The 19,725-nt window shown below is 37.0% G+C and overlaps 1 protein-coding gene across 1 annotated transcript in view; it reads left to right on the top strand.

Moving 5' to 3' along the window:
* The window catches only part of vrk1 (VRK serine/threonine kinase 1), a 75,622-nt gene that overhangs the window by 4,035 nt on the left and 51,862 nt on the right, over positions 1–19,725 (top strand). Inside the window, exons 4-13 of the mRNA XM_058748739.1 lie at positions 1,265–1,334; positions 1,919–2,006; positions 2,175–2,283; positions 2,736–2,828; positions 7,302–7,434; positions 7,727–7,847; positions 8,163–8,221; positions 10,215–10,387; positions 12,564–12,657; positions 12,762–13,378. Coding sequence (XP_058604722.1) covers positions 1,265–1,334; positions 1,919–2,006; positions 2,175–2,283; positions 2,736–2,828; positions 7,302–7,434; positions 7,727–7,847; positions 8,163–8,221; positions 10,215–10,387; positions 12,564–12,657; positions 12,762–12,880 — 1,059 coding nt within the window. The 3' untranslated portion in view covers positions 12,881–13,378. The remainder of the gene's footprint in view (positions 1–1,264; positions 1,335–1,918; positions 2,007–2,174; positions 2,284–2,735; positions 2,829–7,301; positions 7,435–7,726; positions 7,848–8,162; positions 8,222–10,214; positions 10,388–12,563; positions 12,658–12,761; positions 13,379–19,725) is intronic.

Here is a 19,725-nt window from a genome sequence, read left to right as displayed (position 1 = left end):
TATTTGGCATACCGTAAGTTAGGGGTGTGCCATATCATACCGTCCACATTAATACCGGTATACATTTTTACATAATAAAAAGTGTCATATCGCGATATCAATGATATAGCGATGTAATGACGTATTTACTAGGGATGCACCAAAATAAGCAAAAAGACTTTTACCGAATAATGACGTGACGCGATCAAATAGAGGCGCGCATTATACATTTATTATAACGTTCACACATAGTGTTCAAATTGGGATCTGTAATGTTTTCTAATGTTTTAAAAGAATTCCCTTCTGCTCAGCAAGACTGCATTCATTTGCGAGCTTGATTCAAGAAGGGGGTCAAAAATGGCCACAAAATATTATTTTACTAACTTATTAATTTTAAGTTAAATTGTGCTTTGTTTGGTATAATGTCTGCTAGATTGTTAAAAAAATGTTCAGTGTTAAATAAGTGTTTTTAAATTGTTGTTTTGTATTAGTGTACATTGTTTAAAAATAATAATTTATTTAATGTAGTGTCCATTTCATTCATTTAACATTTAATATTGGTGGCATCCAAGTTATTTGACGTATTTGAACATTCTTTTAAAAAAAGTAACGCAATAGTTACTTTACCTGGTAATTGGTTAGGCTACTTTTATAATGATGTAACTCAGTTACTATTTGTGAGAAGTAACTAGTAACTGTAACTAATTACTTTTTTAATGTAACTTGCCCAACACTGGTCACTATTATTGCACTATAATGCTGCTTCTGCCATCTTATGACAATAGATTTACACTTCGAATTAGGTAGTCTGTCATCAATGACAGTAGCCCATTGGAAAATGCCCTTCATTGTGTTTGCACTAATAAATGCTAAATTATCATAATATCATATTATAATGCTTGACTGGCTGATGCTTAGTGTCAGCAAGCATCAGTTAAATAGTGTAGATTAATGCACTAAAAATGTATTTAGTGTGCATTTGATTCATTTAACATGTAATATTGGGGGCATCCAAGTTATTTGACACATCTGAAATTTAAAAAAAGTAACACAACAGTTACTTTCCCTTGTAATTAGTTACTTTAATAATGATGTAACTTAGTTACTATTTGTGAGAAGTAACTATAACTAATTACTTTTTTAAAGTAACGTGCCCAACACTTGCTATAATGGATGTATACTTTCCCTCTGCTCAGTTTTTTTAAAATGCATGTGGGTTCACGTTTTTATATTTTATTCTAAATGTCAGTTATTTTTGGTGATTATTTTTTACTGTGTCTTGCAGGAGCCCAGTGACAACGGCCCTCTCTTTTCTGAACTGAAGTTCTACATGCGAGCTGCCAAACCCGATCTAAGTATGCCCTTGTGACTGCAAACACACCCTCATATGCATGATGAGCCAGACTGAAAAAAGTCGAAGAGCAACACTTTTAATTAAAGAAAGTTCTGAGCTCACCATTGAGGGCCTTATGGAGACAGACAAACCACAACTCTCTGCCTTTGGTGGCTCTTATGGCTGCCCCAAGGCCACAGCATTGCGCTTTATTTAATAACAATCCAAATGTCAGTCTCCCTTGACAATTAACTGCTATATTACTAAGGGATGCTCATGTTTTATTCATTGGAATATTGTAATGTTGGTAAATATTTGTCCCACCAGCAGATTACCTTGCGGCACACTTGCAGTTTGATCCCTGAGGAATACTCTTATATTACTTTGAGCATCAACAAGTTTAAAGAATAAAAGTTTTGAATGATTTACCAACTTAATTTATAAATTGATCATTTGGTTGCATTTAACGGTTATTGTGATAATCTCACTTAGTCATTTTAGAACAGACTTGGAACACTGTAGTGTTTTTTTGATTTCAGTTTGAAGTGGAATAGTTAATATGTTGTGAATCCTGTTTGTGATATAATGTTTTATATGTTTATTCAGTTGGGGCTTGGATGAAGTCAAGGAAAATTGACTATTTGGGAGTTCCAAAATATTGGGGCTCTGGTTTTCATGAGAAAGGTGGTAAGAGGTATGAGGGGGGAAAAAAATCCCCATTGTTTTCTAAAGTATTACATGATAAATAACCTGACATCTTAAATGATTTTTGTAGGAAGTTACAAAAGTTTTTTATCTTTGATCTTTTGAGCGCAACAAGGCCATTTAAAGTAAGATGATTTCACCTAAATCTTTATGACAGGTACAGATTCATGGTCATGGATCGATTTGGAACGGACCTACAGAAGAAGTTTGAGGGAAATGAAAAGAAATTTCCAAGGAAGCTGGTTCTTCAGCTGGGACTCAGACTCGTAGGTTTCTCCTAAAAGTATTTCAAAAGTAGCAAACTGGCAAAAATGTAATGGTGCACTATGTTATGTTTTTTTTTTTTTTTTTTAGCTGAATGCTATGACAGTAGTCTTGTACTTTACTTTGACAAAGCAAATAATTGTTACAAATGTCATTGTTGACATGGCCACTTCAAATACACACAAGTCATCCAAAATTCATTTATTTCACAAACAAAATGTCTTATAATAGATGGAGGCCACTATTACTTAGAATAAAATACTAATAATTATTCAACATATAAATACAAATAAATTGTATAGCTATAAAATTTGAATGAAGACCTTTTACACATGCACAATTTTTATTTATTTTTTTCCATTGACTGTTGTGGCATTGCAGGCAGTGGGAGAAAATCTTATATTCCTGTATTATTATAAAATCTCATATTCTAACATATCTTTCATCTCTCTAGCTTGACATTCTGGAGTACATCCATGACCATGAATATGTGCATGCAGACATCAAAGCCTCCAACCTCCTTCTGTCCTACACCAACCCCAATCAGGTTTGTTTCAAGCCTTCCACATGTTTAACAGATCTCTGTTGCCATGGCTGTACAGCTCTAACTGTAGAGACGTAGAAGGCAGTGTGTGTAGACTGCAGGACTATACAGAGCTCCTGCTTCTTTAATTGGAGTACCAGTGATTTGCAATGTAAGAAACTACTTGTCTTATTTTTTTTTTCCATCTGTTAATGAGATTTGGGTGGAGAAAAAAAGCAAAACAATTTAAGCCTTTAATGCGGCTCATAAACTGGAGAGATTAGAGACAGTATTGAAGCTGTCTCTAGCAAATAAGGTTTGGGGGCTGGGCAGGGGCAAATATTTAATTTGAAGATTAATAATGTATCGTTGTATTATTAAGCTGCTATTTTTAAAGTCACAATTTAAAACTCGGCCTCTTGGGATTAGTCGCTGCTTACTTGGTGACTCTGAGCATCCTTTTTTGAAATTGCACGGGTGTTCTTTTTGCCTCTGAATATATGCATGTCTGTGTTTTGTAAATGTGTGTTAAATGCACTGTGTGTTGACTAAATTACAGGAATACTTCAAGGGGTCATATGATGTTGCTTAAAATAATTTTTTTTTTTTGTGTACTTGGTGTAATGCAATGTGTTTAAGCGGTTTAAGGTTAAGAAAACACATTATTTTCCACATACCGTATAGTATTGTTGTTCCTCTCTGCCCCGCCTTTCTGAAACACGTTGATTTTTACAAAGCTCATCGTTCCGAAAAGCGTGGTGTGCTCTGATTGGCCAGCTATCCAGTGCGTTGTGATTGGCCGAATACCTCAAGCGTGTGACGGAAATGTTATGCCACTTACCATATTTGGAAACACAGCATCTTCACGACATGGCGGCGGCGACAACAATACTGTAGCGAGAATAAAAGTTACAGCTTCTTTCTTTGCGTATACATTTGGGTGGTGTTATGCAAATCTTTCAACACAATGTGGGGGCATGTTTAAATGAGGCATTTTAGGAAGGCCTGGATGAGTCTTAACTTTTAGAAAGAATATCTCTTTGGGTTTGAGACATGAATTTCTGGTAACACTTTACAATAAGGTTCATTAGTTAACTACATTAGTTAACATTAACTAATAATAAACTGCACTTATACAGCGTTTATTAATCTTTGTTAATGTTAATTTCAACATTTACTAATACATTATTAAAATCTTGTTAACATTAGTTAATGCACTGTGAGCTAACATGAACTAACAATGAACATCTGTATTTTTATTAACTAACGTTAGCGAAGATTAGTAAATACAGTAACAAATGTATTGCTCATGGTTGGTTCATGTTAGTTAGTACATTAACTAATGTTTAACTAATGAACCTTATTGTAAAGTGTTACCGAATTTCTTTTATCTTATGAACCGCTTGTAACACTCCAAAGACAAAGGAAAACATGAAATCGCATCATATGACCCCTTTAATATTTTAATATTTTAACTAAGCGGTATAGAAACTATTTGAAATGTTTGTGTGTGATTGAGATTTGGTTGTTTTTAAAAATCAGTAGGCTAGACTCATTCTTTGACTTTAGAACACTGAATTCTGAACTGAATGTGAATGACTCCTGTGAATGGTTCTCTTAACATATTATTCCAAAAGATTTAAATTCATAAGTTAGCTGTTTGAATCAGTCTGGCAAATCTTTCAGAGAGTAAACTCACAAGTCCATGCAAATGGTTAATAAATGAACAACTAAAAGTAATTATAACATGCTATTTAGCAAGTCAGATGTTCATTCTGTAACCACTTGGATTAATTTGTTTCTGTTGGAAAATAAGCGTATTTTGTATTTTAAGACTGTAGGGAGGACAGTTTTGTTTTTGAAAATATTTTTGTGCGTTGGGTATAGGGGTATGCAATATGACGCTTTTTGATCGTGGACGGCAAAAATGTCTCCACGATCTGCTTTTGAAGAAATATCGTTGTATCGTGCTACAGCACACATTCTATCAGCTGCAGTTCTGGCGCCGCCGTATCAATATACTGTACAACACCACATGCATTCACATCAGTGTTACTCTCACAGGACACTGCACTTGCATTCGCAATCACAAAAGTACATTATATGCATGTGCTTTAAAGCCTTACTTACTGGTTAAACGTTTCATTGAATTTGATAGTAGGGAAAGAAAAATACTATGGAAGTCGCTGTGGACGGCAACTGTTTGGTTTTCCACATTCTTGAAAATAGCATTTATTTTCAGCAGAAGAAATAAACTCATTCAGGTTTAAAACAACTTTTGAGTGAGTACATGTTGGTATAAAAATAAAATACCAAAACACAAAGAGAAAAATCACTGACTACTCTTGACTGAAAAACTTTTAACACAGTTGCTTTAATAGGAATCAATATACTGTATGTAGTGTTTTATTTTTATATTTGTTCATTCAATTTCTTGAATGCTCCTCAGGGCTCGCAAAATTTCAAAATACCTGGTAGCCCTTCGGGCAGGTACTCTTCAGATTTTGGTAGCCCGAAAATTAATTTAACTAGCCCAATTTAAATTTATTTTATTTTATTTATTTATTTATTTTTTAAATATAGAAAATCAGATAGGAGTTTAAATGTCAAATCAAAAATATCTTCAATACACAAATATCAACAAATATGAAGGAAGGAATCTTATTTCACTATTTACAGGGTATCTGCAGAATGTTTAAAAATAAATTTAAGGCAATTTATGACCCATTTTAAGAGCTGCACGAGTAAAATTAACACAGAATGAGCAGGGTTGGACAATGGTAACATACAGTATTGAGCCATAAAATTACATGATTTACAGCTCAGATACAGGTTTTCACAAAAACAAAAATCTTTTACAACAGCATTTCAGGTTATAGACCATTTTTATGAAAAGGGATAAATCAAGCATATAAATTGTTAATTTAAAGTGTATAAATATTACTGTCTTAATTGTTGAAATTTTTAGAAGGCATATTAACTTCTTTCTCATTTACAACTCTGTGTTTGCTGCGTAAAAAGTTGATATTTGCATTGATCTGACCATAAACAGCAAGAAAGGCTTATTGGAAATGCAAATTCATTCTCTGCCACGAGGTGGCGCTTTAGGAGCGCTGAAATGTTGCGGTTTCCCTGGAAACGCTGTACACAAAGCAGCTCCGCGCTCAGAAACGCTGCTTTATCAGGCATTATAGTTTAGATGAAATTAAAATGCCAACGACACATTTCTGAGGACACTCGGTTACCTTCAGATACATTCACATAAAGACATCCGCGCCGCGTTTTGACTTGAAACGTGCAGCGCTCATATTTATTCAATGCCATTGCCTTTTGAAGTTTAATCCTCTTGTCTTTCCGTCCCCAACTGTAAGACCTCTAGAAATTATAATTAAGACATTTCTTATACCATTTAACGTATTTAAAACTTTTTATGGCCTTAAGTTTGATACAACTCACTTTCAGAGTTTTTAAGGACCCGCGGGAGATCTGTATTTAAGGAGCCCGTCGGGCAGGCGGTGATGCATTTTGGTAGCCCGACTGCAAAACACAATAGCCCCGGGACGTCGGGCTAGCGATTTTGCGAGCCCTGCTCCTGCTAAATACACCTATTGTACCTGAAAATAAAACACTGTTTGTTTTATTTGTTTATTATGTGTTTGTAATGTGTATCTTCTAATTTTTTTAATAACAGATAAAATAATGACAGTTTTTTTATCTTCACCCACTTTGGCCTAAATATCCACCATTCTTTTTTATATTTTGTTACCTTGAAAGGCTTTGTCTTTATAATAGGGAAATTACTTTGGCTGTAATTATCAAACAACTTGCAAAATAGAAAAACTAACATGAAAAAGGATTGTGATAAAATCGTGAATCGTAATATTTAAAAAAAAAAACAAAAAAAAAAAACATATTTTTGCCATATCGCCCACCCCTAGTTGGGTGTTGCTGCTGGTGGTTTCTAATCAGCAGCCCCAGCTTTGAACACCTCGTGACAAAGTTTAGTTAAAATAGTTTTTGAAAACGTTTGTGATGTTTGTCACTGTAGGTGAGCTGTTAATCTTTACTGTTGCAAATTGGCGTATGCAGTTATTTCTGAGACACTCTACCTGGACACATCAAATAATTTTGCACTTTTTGGGGAGGTAATAGGTGCACCTGCAAGTTGTGCACCGTCTGTTTTGATATCTTTGGAACTCCGTTAACTGCTTCCTGTTGCTTTGAAAACAAAGTGCTAATTGTCAGATCTCTTTTATAAGTGACACATACTGCTAATTGGCAATCAGACTGTTTGCAGCTTCAAATGTGATTTATTTGTAGTAATCTTCAAGTTATGGTAGACTTTATTATATTGGGAGTTATATCTCTAAATAATTTAAAAAAATTTCCCCCCCTTTTTTTTTCTATAATTGTTTTAGCAGTGCTTTACATTTTTGTTGAAAAATAAGCATTTGATTTTGACTTTTTTTTTTAATTTATTTATTTTTTTTAACCCAGGTATATTTAGTGGATTATGGACTGGCCTACAGATATTCTCCAGAAGGAGTTCCAAAGGAGTACAAAGAAGACCCAAAGAGGTGTCACGACGGGACCATCGAGTTCACTAGTATTGATGCGCACAAAGGAGTCTGTAAGAAATTGTAACAGTCAGTTGGTCACTCTTAAAGTTCATACTTTAGGCCTAGGTGAGTCCCTATGGCCTGAAAATATTTTTATTTTATTTTTTTTACCCCTGGAGGATCAGGTAGCACACATCTGAGCAGTTGTTTAAGTGTTAATTATATAGAACATCACATTGTGATAGACAAATTATAAAGATAAATCCTATTTTTAAATGTTGTTCTAATGGTACTTTGCATCGAATACTACAAAGGTGGGCTACACTTTAAAATAGCCTCTGATATATGCATATTACATTTCAGCCCCTTCAAGAAGAGGAGACCTGGAAATTATGGGCTACTGCATGATCCAGTGGCTTTGTGGCCGTCTACCCTGGGAGGACAAACTTCAGGACCCACTGTATGTCAGAGACTCAAAACTCAGGTGACTGTCTTTAACCTCACTTGTGGCATTTCAGATTTTACTTCTTTCTGAACTAAGATGTAATCTACCTATTTTCTAATCTACCTATTTTACCTATCATATATTTTTTTGCCGTGGGATAATGTTTATTGGGATAATGAATAATGAATGACTAATATACCTCTTTGCAGTATAACAAATTCATTTTTTTTACATTAATTTCCTTGAAAGCAAATTTCTTTGTACAGATAATAATGGATTAGATTTAATGAATTGTAATTATGCATTTAAGATTTTGATTTTGTTTGATCCATTTTTAAATATCCTTCTCCTCAGGTGTAGAGACAATATCGATGAGTTCTTGAAAAGCTGTTTCCCTGCAAAAAATCTACCAGGTGAGGCAAAACTGAGCTATTATATAGTTTGTAATACGGTAGGTTAATAGTCTTAAATCTTAGGAAATTTCTTACAACTAAATGGGGTTTAAGCATATTTATTTTTTAACCGTGTCGCGACCGCAGAAGCACCTGTGAATTCTGCAGTATTACTTTTTGTTTGTCTGCCAAGCAGTAATTGGAGTGACGCACTTTCGAGCTCTGATGCGCAAACAAGAGCGCGAGGGCCCTCTTCTCTTGATAATGAGTGTGGACCTGGTGATTTAGTCTTAATTAGAGCTAATCTATCAGCTCTGTGCTAATTCCCAGCAACTACTTGCACTTTATTTAAACTGAAGCATGACCGCTTTTTATATATATATATATATATATATATGTATGTATGTATGTATGTGTGTGTGTGTATATGTGTGTGTGTATGTGTGTATATATATATGTGTGTGTGTGTGTGTGTGTGTGTGTGTGTGTATATATATATACACACACACAGCGGGTAAAATAAGTATTGAACGCGTCACCATTTTTCTCAGAAAATATATTTCTAAAGGTGCTGTTGACATGGAATTTTCGCCAGATTTCGGTAACAACCCAAGTAATCCAAATAAGTACAGAAATTAAATTATGCGTAATAAAACGGAATGACACAGGGAAAAAGTATTGAACACATGAAGAAAGGGAGGTGCAAAAAGGCATGGAAAGCCAAGACACCAGCAGAAATCTATTAGTAATTAGAAAGAAATCCTGCGCCTTGTCAGTGGAAATTAATATTAGCTGGTTCAGTCCCAACACCAGGATGATGAAGATGAAACAAGGGTGGACATTTCAGCAAGACAATGATCGCAAACACAGCCAAGGAAACTCTCAAATGGTTTCACACCTGAGCAATGCATGCGACTATCCATACAGGAGGTGTCTTGAAGCTGTCATTACCAACAAAGGCTTTTGTACGAAGTATTAAATACATTTCAGTAGTTGCTCCTGCTTCATTAATTCGAGGAAATTTTATAAATGCACTTATCAATAAATATTATCAATGTCACAAATTTACATAGAAATAGTCAGATAAGATTATAAATGTTATCTAAAATGATTAAATATTATTACAATATAATAACATTTTGATTCTGAATCTCATTTTTTACCTAATATTTTCAATGTAATCTTTGACTTTTTGGACCCACATGTTTGTATATATGCATATAATAAACAACGCATTGTATCAGATAGGCTGCTCGACCACTAAACAATAAAATAAATGAAAGATGAAGTTTTTAAACAAACTTGTTTTTCACCCTTCTCCGTTGTCGACCTCTGCATTGCCTAGTTTTGCAGTCAGTGTGTGGCAGTTTTTGCAGAACTTTAGGGTGTTCTTTCTTTGTGTCGTTTAAAAATCAAAGATGTCATTGGCTCCCTTTGCTCAGTCGCTGATGTGATGGCAGTTCTTAAGCCCTGTGACAGCCGCGCGGCAGACGGCGAGATCGCTCCTCAGGCTGTTGTCTTGTGCGTACACGCCGCATCACAACACCGAGGTGATGGGAGGCGGCACTGTTAGCACGGCCATCACGACTAATTCTGTTTGGTGTGACTATTTTAGCAGCCGACAGTAAACAACAGTTTGTGAGTGGAGAAGTACGAGGAACAAAGTGACAAATGTCAACCCCTCTCCTCTAAACTTAGCCTGAAGGTTAAAGTGTGAGTGCCTGCTGTGAAGACACTGCCCTACAGGGACTGTTCTGTCTTTCCTGCACAATGCTAAACGCACAAAAATACGTGCACCTTATTAACGTCGGGCGACTTCTGCATGTTCATTTAAGATGAACTTTGAGACAGAGGGCCAAGTAACTTTCACTTAATCACACACACAAATGCTCTTCGTTTGTTTATTGACCCAGAAGTGTCTTTAACAGTGTGCAGCTGTATTGCTAAGTCTGAAAAATAAATCCATCTGCATTAAGATTAAATTGTTGTGCTTAATGTCATTTTCAATTTCTAGAGGAAATGAAGAAGTTCATGCAAGAGGTCAAGGTTCTCGGATACACAGACAAGCCAGATTACGCAAAATTGCGAGGAATTTTGCAGCAAGGCCTGAAGAGCATAGGGGTGACTGACGACAAAAAGCTGGACTTCGGCGTGTCAACCAACGGTGCAGGTCAGCCCTCCGTCAAGGTGAGAGCCACCTTCAGTACAACCTCAAAAAGCCGACCTCTGTCGTACTCCCTCATTCACGGCGCATTGGAAATGCTGCGACAGTCCCTTTTTGAAGCCCACCGTTTAAAAACGAGCCCATTTCAACATCCTATAATTTGTTTACCTTTTGAAAGCAGATTCAAATTCGAAAATGCCCGAACACGATCCAAGACTAATTGCTCGGGTTAGTAGGAAATGCTGTCGAGTGCATTGATTTTCAAATACGATTAACATGTGATGCTTTTAACAAACGTTTCTTGAGCTTATTTGGATTCTTTTTTGCTGTCGACACACAGACGTGCCCTCATTTTACCTCAGTGTCTTGATGTTAATATTGTTAAGGACTAGATATTTATTTTCAGTATTTCTCTCTGCTTTTCTAATGGTGGAATGTCATTTGTCCTTACTTTATTATGCTATATTGCAGTCAGCACCCTTAAGGTGTTAGGTGGTATGAGATCTCACTCCTCTGAAATAAAGAGGTTATTAATCATGGATTTGTTGTGTCTGGAGTTCAAGTTAAATGATCTTTAGAAGTGAATTCTGCGGCCGTGGTGTTTCTTTTTTGTGTATTTTGTGTAAAACAAACCGTCCGAGCCCACAAAGATGCCCTTGATGGCATATACTTTGGGAAAACGATAAGACTGTGGCTTCATTCATGGGGTCCGGCACAAAGAGCTCTTGGCAACAAAGCCGTCTGCATCTCAGGTTCTCTCCAGCGCCCGGGTGTTTTATCCCAGTGGCCCCTCCTCTTCCTCCCACAGACAGGTCCTGAGTGCCTGTGTTTATTCCCTGCTAATGTATCACAAATTTGCTGACACGGTAACCTTGGAGTCGGCGCGGGCCGGCAATCAGCGAGCCGCACTTACGACAGGGGAGGGGACGGACTCTCCTCGCTTCCCACAATGCAGTTTGCATATGGAAGGTGCCACCAGGGAGCTGGCCCATGCCAGCTGAGGGTTACCTGCCCACTGCCGTTATTGTATGTAATTATCGAGCCAATCTGTTCAGCTCAGCAGGGTCTGGATGGTAATCATGAGGCAGCAATTGGCAAAATGGAAGGGAAATGTGAGGGGGTGTGGGGGGGGCTAGTAAGGATGATAGTTCAAGTCCGAGAGAGGGGCGAGCATTCATTATGCAGTCTGAGTGAAGAAAAGGGAGAATTTGATTGCTGTCGTTAAGTGCATCTTCTTCATAACCCCTGGTTCGGTTAGTACGATTTCCTCGAATTGAGGACTTGAGCTTCTATGCTAGAATTTTCATTTGAGGAGAAAAAAACAAGGATTTTTGATTGATGAAATTGTTCAAATAGATTAACTTATTCCAAACTTTATTGTTTGGAATTCTAAGAAAAATTCCCAACATTAAAATCTGTTTCCTGCCCAGAACGTGTTGTGTTCAGAAAATTGGGGTTTAAGATTTTTCATGTTTTTGAATAAGTGAATTTCTCTTATTCTCTTTTCTTTTTTAACATAACATATATTACATATATGGTACAGTGTATTGTTTATATGGTTATACTCTATATACAGTGCAGTGATATTGTGAAATGTTGCAATCCAATTTAAAATACCTCTTTTTATTTGAATATATTTTAAAATGTAATTTATTCTTATGATGACGACAACTGAATTTTCATGAGCCTTTACTCCAGTCTTCAGCGTCACATGATCCTTCAGAAATCATTCTAATATGCTGATTTGATGCTCTAGAAACATTCTTATCAACAATTCTTATTATGATCAGTATTTAAATTCTTTAGATTCTTTGATGAATAGAAAGTTCAAAAGAACATTTTTGATCAATTTATATGCGTCCTTGCTAAATAGAACTATTATTTTTTTCTTTGCAAAAAAAAAAAAAAAGCATCCTTACCCCAAACTTTTAAACGGTAGTGTACATGTATTGCGTTTGACATTCAAATTATTTTATTTGTTCTTGCCGGATTTACTGGATAGCTAAATTGTAATTATGTTTTCTCAAGCGTTCACAACGCTCAAGGCGCACGTAATAGTTTTCATGTGTATACTGAGCAAAAGGTCCCTTCTTAATATTTGATTTGAACTTCCTCCAAGGTTGCTCTAGGCAAGTGAATTGACCACTGCTCTTCCATCTTTTCCATTCCCTTGTTTGTGCCTTTATTTTTGATTGGAAGACTCCCAAGCGAAAGAAGACAGAGGAAAAAGGCCAGTCTGCTGATGAAACTGAAGGCGGCCCTGCAAAGAAGAAGCGAGCTCCTCAGAAGAAGGGTAAGTCATGGTTATAGACTTTAGGGTTGACCTTATCACTTATCATCAATATCAGTAACTTTGGGTTTGGTAAATGTTTTAAACTGAATGTGTAACCTGTTTAGATGTGAATGGGGCTAAAAAGACGGCAAGTCCTGCAAAGCGTCCAGCGAAGAAAGAAGCTCAGGCCTCATCTGAGCCAGCGGTGAAGAAAAGCCGAGGAAGGCCTAAGAAGAACTCTTAATCCTCTTCGCACTCGAGTTCAAGTTGTTTCCTTATTGTATCTTTTAAATTGTCTGGTCTGTATTTGTTCTCTGTGGTTGCATTTTCTTAAACTCTAGCAGGGTGTTGGGCACACTCTCTCGCAGTGAAATGATAATAAATAAGGGTAAAAAAAAAAAAAAAAAGACAGTGGCTTTGAGTTGTGAGTTATTTTCATTCTTTTGTAATGCCTTGAAGAATCAAGCCTATGCGGATGAGGTCCAGGGGGGATTGCTTTGCCCCCGATAAGGAAATCCCTGAAGGAGCTCAGAGTCCCGACTCTTCCCCCGCCACATTTTCCCCTTGTTGTTGTGCTATGAAAGCCGCCGTGCGGCTGGCACTCCGACGTCTGTGGGAGAGGCGAGCTGGTCTTTGATACCTACATCGAGGCAGGCGAACGTGTGGCAGACGCCACTGAGCCGGGTACGTGCGTTTGGTGAAGAGGGCTCTGCGCCTTTCCGCTTGGCTGCCATTTGATCAGGTGGAGACAAAAGACTAGCACTTGGGTCCTACTTTCTGTGTCACTCTCGCTTGAGTCTTTCTTAACTTCCTGTTCTCCGCTAGGAAATGGCTTCAAAGAGCTATCATTAAAAGTTAGTTGTGGCTGCACCACTTGTTATTCATTGTAACTTTATCGCTGGTTTTGATAACGCACCGACAGCGTTCGCAGGCGTATTTTTAGGTCCAAATGTCATCTTGAATTGTTTGCTTTGTAATCGTGGTAAAATTGATATGACATTGAGGGGACAGGAATAATTTGATGAGGACAGGTTAGAATACATGAATAATAGATACGGCATGTATACAGGGTCGTGACTGGAAGAGCAGAGTTATGTTTTCCAAGAGTTTGGGGAAATGCACTTGTAATGGATAGAAACAAACTCGGTCATGTGTATTTGTATTATTATTTTTTTTTGTATCAACACATTTCATGATTCAGTTCTCTTTCACAGGCTCTGCTTTTGATTAGATTCTTATTCACATTCTGATTTATTTGGTTATGTTGCAATTAGAAGGTTCAATCTGTTCAATCTTTATGTCATAAATTATACAGCATCAGAAGAGAGCTGTAAAAATGTAACATTTCAGACTGATTCAAACAGTTAACTTATTTTAAACTTTTATGCTCAGTCATTTGTTTTGAATTGGACTAGATTGTATGTTGGGGTATTTTTTGCATGCAACTGAGTAATAGGCATAGGGTAATAGATTTTATGGTTTTTGGGAACCAATATCAGGATTTTTCAAATGAAATTCATAATTAATTGGAGAATCTGTGTTTTTACCCAGCCCTTGATGAATCTGAATTCTTGAATTTGATTTTTCAATGCTTCAGTGTGATTTGTGAAATTTGACGTGTCCCATCAGTAAAGCCAAACCATTAAAACCTGAACAAGGGACATTAACTGGAGTTACCAAACCATTGCAAATGAAGCTTAAATTTGTGTAGTTCCCAAAACCCCCAAGTTTGAACTTTATTTTAACACAAAACTGATTGCAGTTGTCCATCATATTCTGCTGTAGGTCAGATGCAGCAAAAAAAAAAAAAAAAATCCTTTTACACTAAAACCGTCATTGGTGCTTTTATACCCAATTTGCCCATTTCAGAGCTCCTCTGAGGCCAATCTACCACCTTTCACCCTCTCTGGTTTCCTTGCTGAGGGAGACCAGAGCCTGGGTTGCCTTGTTAACTCTAGTTAGACTCTGTTGGCCCAGCAAGAACAGTGAAAGAGGAAGATGTTTCTCCTAATGTTTGTTTTCAGAGCAGAGCCGCGTGAGCCCTGAGCTGATGCCGGCATCGATTGTTCCAACAGTGAGGACTAAAGTGCACCCCTGTGTGCTTTCTTCCCCTTCCTCACCACTGACCTTCAGGGCGCACAGCCATTGCTCCGCAGTAGGGGGCAGTAGTACATAATGATTGCACAGCTGGGGGGTGGTGGGTGGGTGGGGAGGCAAACCTTAAACACAACATTACCACCTGTACCTCACCGGAGGACATGCTGCTTTGATGGGCCTGACTGTGGTCATTGATTGACCTGTGTTTATATCCACTCTCTTAGTTTCTCAGAGTTTGTCTTGGGCTGTTGGGGTTTGCTGAAGGGCTGCATGCTGGAAAATAATTTCTCCACGCAGAGGTTTCACTGGCTCTCTGCTTTCCTTAACATTTTGGAAGGGGGTTGGTTACTTGTGCTCTTGGGTTGAAACTTTTGGCTTTTATTGGCTAGCTGTACTCTTGAAACTTTGCAGATTAGGGAATGGCACAAAAGTTCTCCATTTATTATACCATTTATTATATTAAAACAGAGTTAAATAATGATTGCTTTAAAGATTGCAGGGACTGGCAGAAAGGAAATTTCGTATTTATGTGTTTATTTATTAGCGATACATTAGCAGGCAAATGTTTGGAGTCAGTAAGTTGTTTTTTTTGGGGGGGGGATTAAGCTTTTTATTCTCCAAGAATGCATTAAATTGATTTAAAAGTGACAGTAAAGACTTGTATTGTTACAAAAGTTCTCTTTCAAGTAAATGCTGTTCTTTTGAACTTTTAATCAAAGGATCCTGAAAAAATGGATCACAGTTTCGACTAAAATATTAAGCAGCAAAAGAGTTTTCAACATTTATAAGAAATGGTTCTTGAGCACCAAGTCAGCATATTAGAATGTTTTCTGAAGGATTATGACACTAATGGCTGCAATTACAGAAAAAAAACATATACATTTTAAAAAGTAATAAAATATGAAAATAGATAAAGATAGTTAAAGTTATAATACTATTTTACAATATTGCAGTTTTTCCTGGATATTTGACCAAATAAGTGTAGCCTTGGTGAGATTTATTTGGAAAACATAAAACAAAATCTTACCAACCCCAAACTTTTGAACATTAGTGTGTGTATGTATGTGTATATATATATATATATATATTTAAACTGCTTCATGATTTTACTTTTTCTGTTTAACAGAAGCATGTAAATTCACCTAGATCGGTTCCCGGTGCCATGTGATTTTGGGAACTTATGGCAGCATATTGGAAACTACAGTGCCTATTTTATATGTCAACATACAGTGGCATTTATTTGTCTTACAGAAATTTGACATTCAGAGCCACATGTTAGTATCTTAAAAAGGGAAGGGGATGGTTGGCAGGCTGCAGTAAAGGTCGTCAATGATGGTTCCAAGCTAATTACAATCGCAGACTTCATACTTGTTGCCGTCATTTCTTTTTTTGGTTAGGGCATCTGATCAATTTGTCCAGCTCATATCTTCATTTGTGTGTTTTGGGGGCATAAAAGAATAGATTTTATATTTTTTTTCTGATTTATCAACACCAGCTCTATTTTTCTTCTCTCTCGTTCTCCCCTCCTTTAGATGAAATAAATTTCACTGTTATTGTGTTTGTATTTATTCCCGTCCCCATGTGCCCCCATTCTGAAATACCCACACATGGAAAAAGAAATATACTGATTTTACATGGCAGCGAGAGAAAGAGCTCTTTCAATGCAGTTATGGTACATTTGCGATTCTAGTTGTGTGTAAATATTAGAAAACAGCAGGTTCTCACATTCACCGAGGAAAGGCATAGCAATGGTGCTAAGACGCGCGTTCTTATCGGTATTGTATTCACACTACACCGTCCTCCTGCTGTTTCTAATCTGCCGCTGCCGCTGTGAGCAAAACTGGACAGGCATTTATTGTCCCAGCAGGGGTATGCTTGACAAGAGAATGTTAAACACTCCACTACCTGCAATTTTCAAAGGTGATACTACACATGATAAAATGTAGATACACGCTTAATTTCTGTTTTGGGGGAAACAGGAGAGAAACTCTAAAAAATAAATAAATGAACTGATTTTTGTGTTTCTTTTCCGCATTATGGGCTGGATTCTGCAAACGTGGTGTGTGCTTTTACTGTTTGTACGTTGAAAAAGCTGTCTCGTAAGCTGTCGGTCCTCCAGGCAAAAGACTTGTCCAAAACGAAAGTGCCAAGTCCAAGTCTGCGGGCCAAATTGCAATCTTTAATTCGATTTACCCTTGGCAGCGGCATTCCGTGGGTTTAGTGGTCATCAAAAAGACATGTTCATCAGCGTGAGCCGCGCTCTCTTACTCCGAACTGTCCGTGCCGTTCATCAGGGCTCTCTCAGACGACTCCCTCAACCTCTCCATGTCTCAGACAAGTGATGAGTGCCAAGCACGGACCCAATAACTGCTGGTGACATGGGTGAGAAAATAGAAGAGGCAGGAGTCTTAATTAATGTGACATGGACACACATCTCATGCCCACTGAAAGACATCTAATGAAGTGCCGGTTGATGTTCTAATGAACTCTGAAGAGGTCCTAAAGAGGATGTTCAAACTTGCGTTCCGCCCCGTTAGCCCGTGATCGTTGTCTCTCAGTGATATCAAAATCACACTGCTTAAAAAATACGCTTGGATGCTTGCTCGCGAGCTACGGGTCTTCGATTAGGTCCCACTGTCTAATGGTCTTCACGCTGGGTGTGTCGTTTAAGGAAACAAAACGTATTTATTTAAGCAATTTATTGGACAGTGAACATAATTTTATTAACAGGGAGTCAATTATCTTTCTTGATAGATGGCTGTGCTGATGGAAATGTTTGCTATGATACTGTCAATGCTTCGGTGGAGATCAGTGATGTAGGGTTTGCAATTGATACGTTCAGTCCATCTTAGTAGTATTGTCCTGGACCATCAGTTTTGCTACAGTGACTGTAGGCAACGGTTCAGCAGGTAGCTGAGATCTTTTCTTTAGCACAGGGCCTATGGGATGCCCGGGGCGATGTCTTGCATGTGGCCTATGGAACACGGCGTGCCTATTCTGAGGCAATCGAACACCACTGTTGTGGTCAGTTTGTGGCTGGATGTGTCACGGCATTTTATGCACTACCTTTAACGAGCTTTGATGGCTTTTGCAGCCTCTTATTAGAAATGTCATTTTCAGCCTTTGAGATATAAGAACAGCCTTCTAGGAATCATGGCATAGGTAAGAAATAGCAATATATATTTTATATTATATATTTTTTATTTTGTTCAAAATAATAGCATGTAAACAGAGCATTTAGCTCGTGTTATTTTACAATGTAATATTAAAATAAAAAAATAATATTATTGTATATGTAATGTAATTATGCAGGGATATATATAATGTAAATATTATATTTATATTAAATATATCTTTAATTTTGCATATATACAGTATATGTATGTGTATATATCATGGCCAAAAATATCTGCACCCCTTGGTAAATATGATCAAAGAAGGCTGTGATAATTATTCTGCATTGTTAATCCTTTTGATTTTTTGATTTTTTAAAAAATCACAAAAATCTAACCTTTTATTGGATAAGAATTTAAAATGTTTTTCTCAAATACACGTTGGACACAATTATTAGCACCCCTAGAAATTCTTATGAGTAAAATATCTCTGAAGTATATTCCCATTCATATTCACAATTTTGCGCATTCCAGGGTGATTATGAACATGAAATTATCCAGCTATGGCTTCCTGTTTCATAGAAATATAAATAGGAGGGAAAACAAAGCCCAAATTCCCTTAATCATCTATCACAATGAGAAAAACCAAAGAATATATTTCTGATATGCAGCAAAAGATAATTGAGCTTCACAAATTAGTGAAGTGGCTTTAAGAAAAGAGCTAGAGCAGTGAAAATTCCCATTTCCACCATCAGGGCAATAATTAAGAATTTCCATTCAACATAAAATGTTGCGAAACTGCCTGGAAGATGACATGTCTATATTGTCCTAATGCACGGTGAGAAGGAGAGTTTGAGTGGCTAAAGACTCTCCAAGGACCACAGCTGGAGAATTGCAGAAAATAGTTGAGTCTCGGGGTCAGAAAACCTTTAAAAAAAATTGTCAAACAGCACCTACATCACCACATGTTGTTTGGGAGGGTTTCAAGAAAAAATCTCCTAGCTCATCCAGAAACAAACTCCAGCATATTCAGTTATCAGACACGACTGGAACTTCAAATAGGACTAGCTTCTATGGTCAGCTGAAACTAAAAAATTAGCTTTTTAGCTTCTTAACCCATCACTCAAGATGGGTTTGGTGAACACAGGGATAAAAAGTACCCCATTTGTACAATGAAATATACTGCTGTATTTTTGATGTTGTGGGCCTATATTTCTGCTGGAGGTCCTGGACATCTTGTTTAGACACATGGCATCATGGATTCTATCAAATACCAACAGATAAAAAAATCAATAAGTGACTGACTCTGTTAGAAATCTTATAATGGGCCATGTTTGGATCTTCCAAACGTACAATAATCCAAACACAAACCTCAAAAACAACACAAACATGGGTCACTGAGCACAAAACCAAGCTTTTGCTATGGCCATTCCAGTCCTCTGACCTGAACCCTGTAGAAAATGAGTGGGTGAACTGAAGAGAAGAAGCACCAACATTGAGCTGGGAATCTAAAGGGTCTGGAGTGATTCTGGATGAAGGAATGGTCTCTGATCTCTTGTCAGATGTTCTCTAACCTCATCAGGTATTATAGGAGAAAATTTAGAGCTGTTAAACTGGCAAATGAAGGTTTCAAAAAGTATTGAATAAAAGGCCGATATTTTTGGCCATGACTATATATATATATATATATATATATATATATATATATACAGTGAGGCAAATAAGTATTTGAACACCCTGCTATTTTGCAAGTTCTCCCACTTAGAAATCATGGAGGGTCTGAAATTGTCATCGAGGTGCATGTCCACTGTGAGAGACATAATCTAAAAAAATCCAGAAATCACAATGTATGATTTTTTAACTATTTATTTGTATGATA

Source organism: Onychostoma macrolepis, chromosome 17, assembly GCF_012432095.1.
Source record: "Onychostoma macrolepis isolate SWU-2019 chromosome 17, ASM1243209v1, whole genome shotgun sequence".
NCBI classification, from domain to species: Eukaryota; Metazoa; Chordata; class Actinopteri; order Cypriniformes; family Cyprinidae; genus Onychostoma; species Onychostoma macrolepis.
Note: the sequence above shows the minus strand (reverse complement) of the source record. Positions and strands in the feature narration are given on the sequence as shown.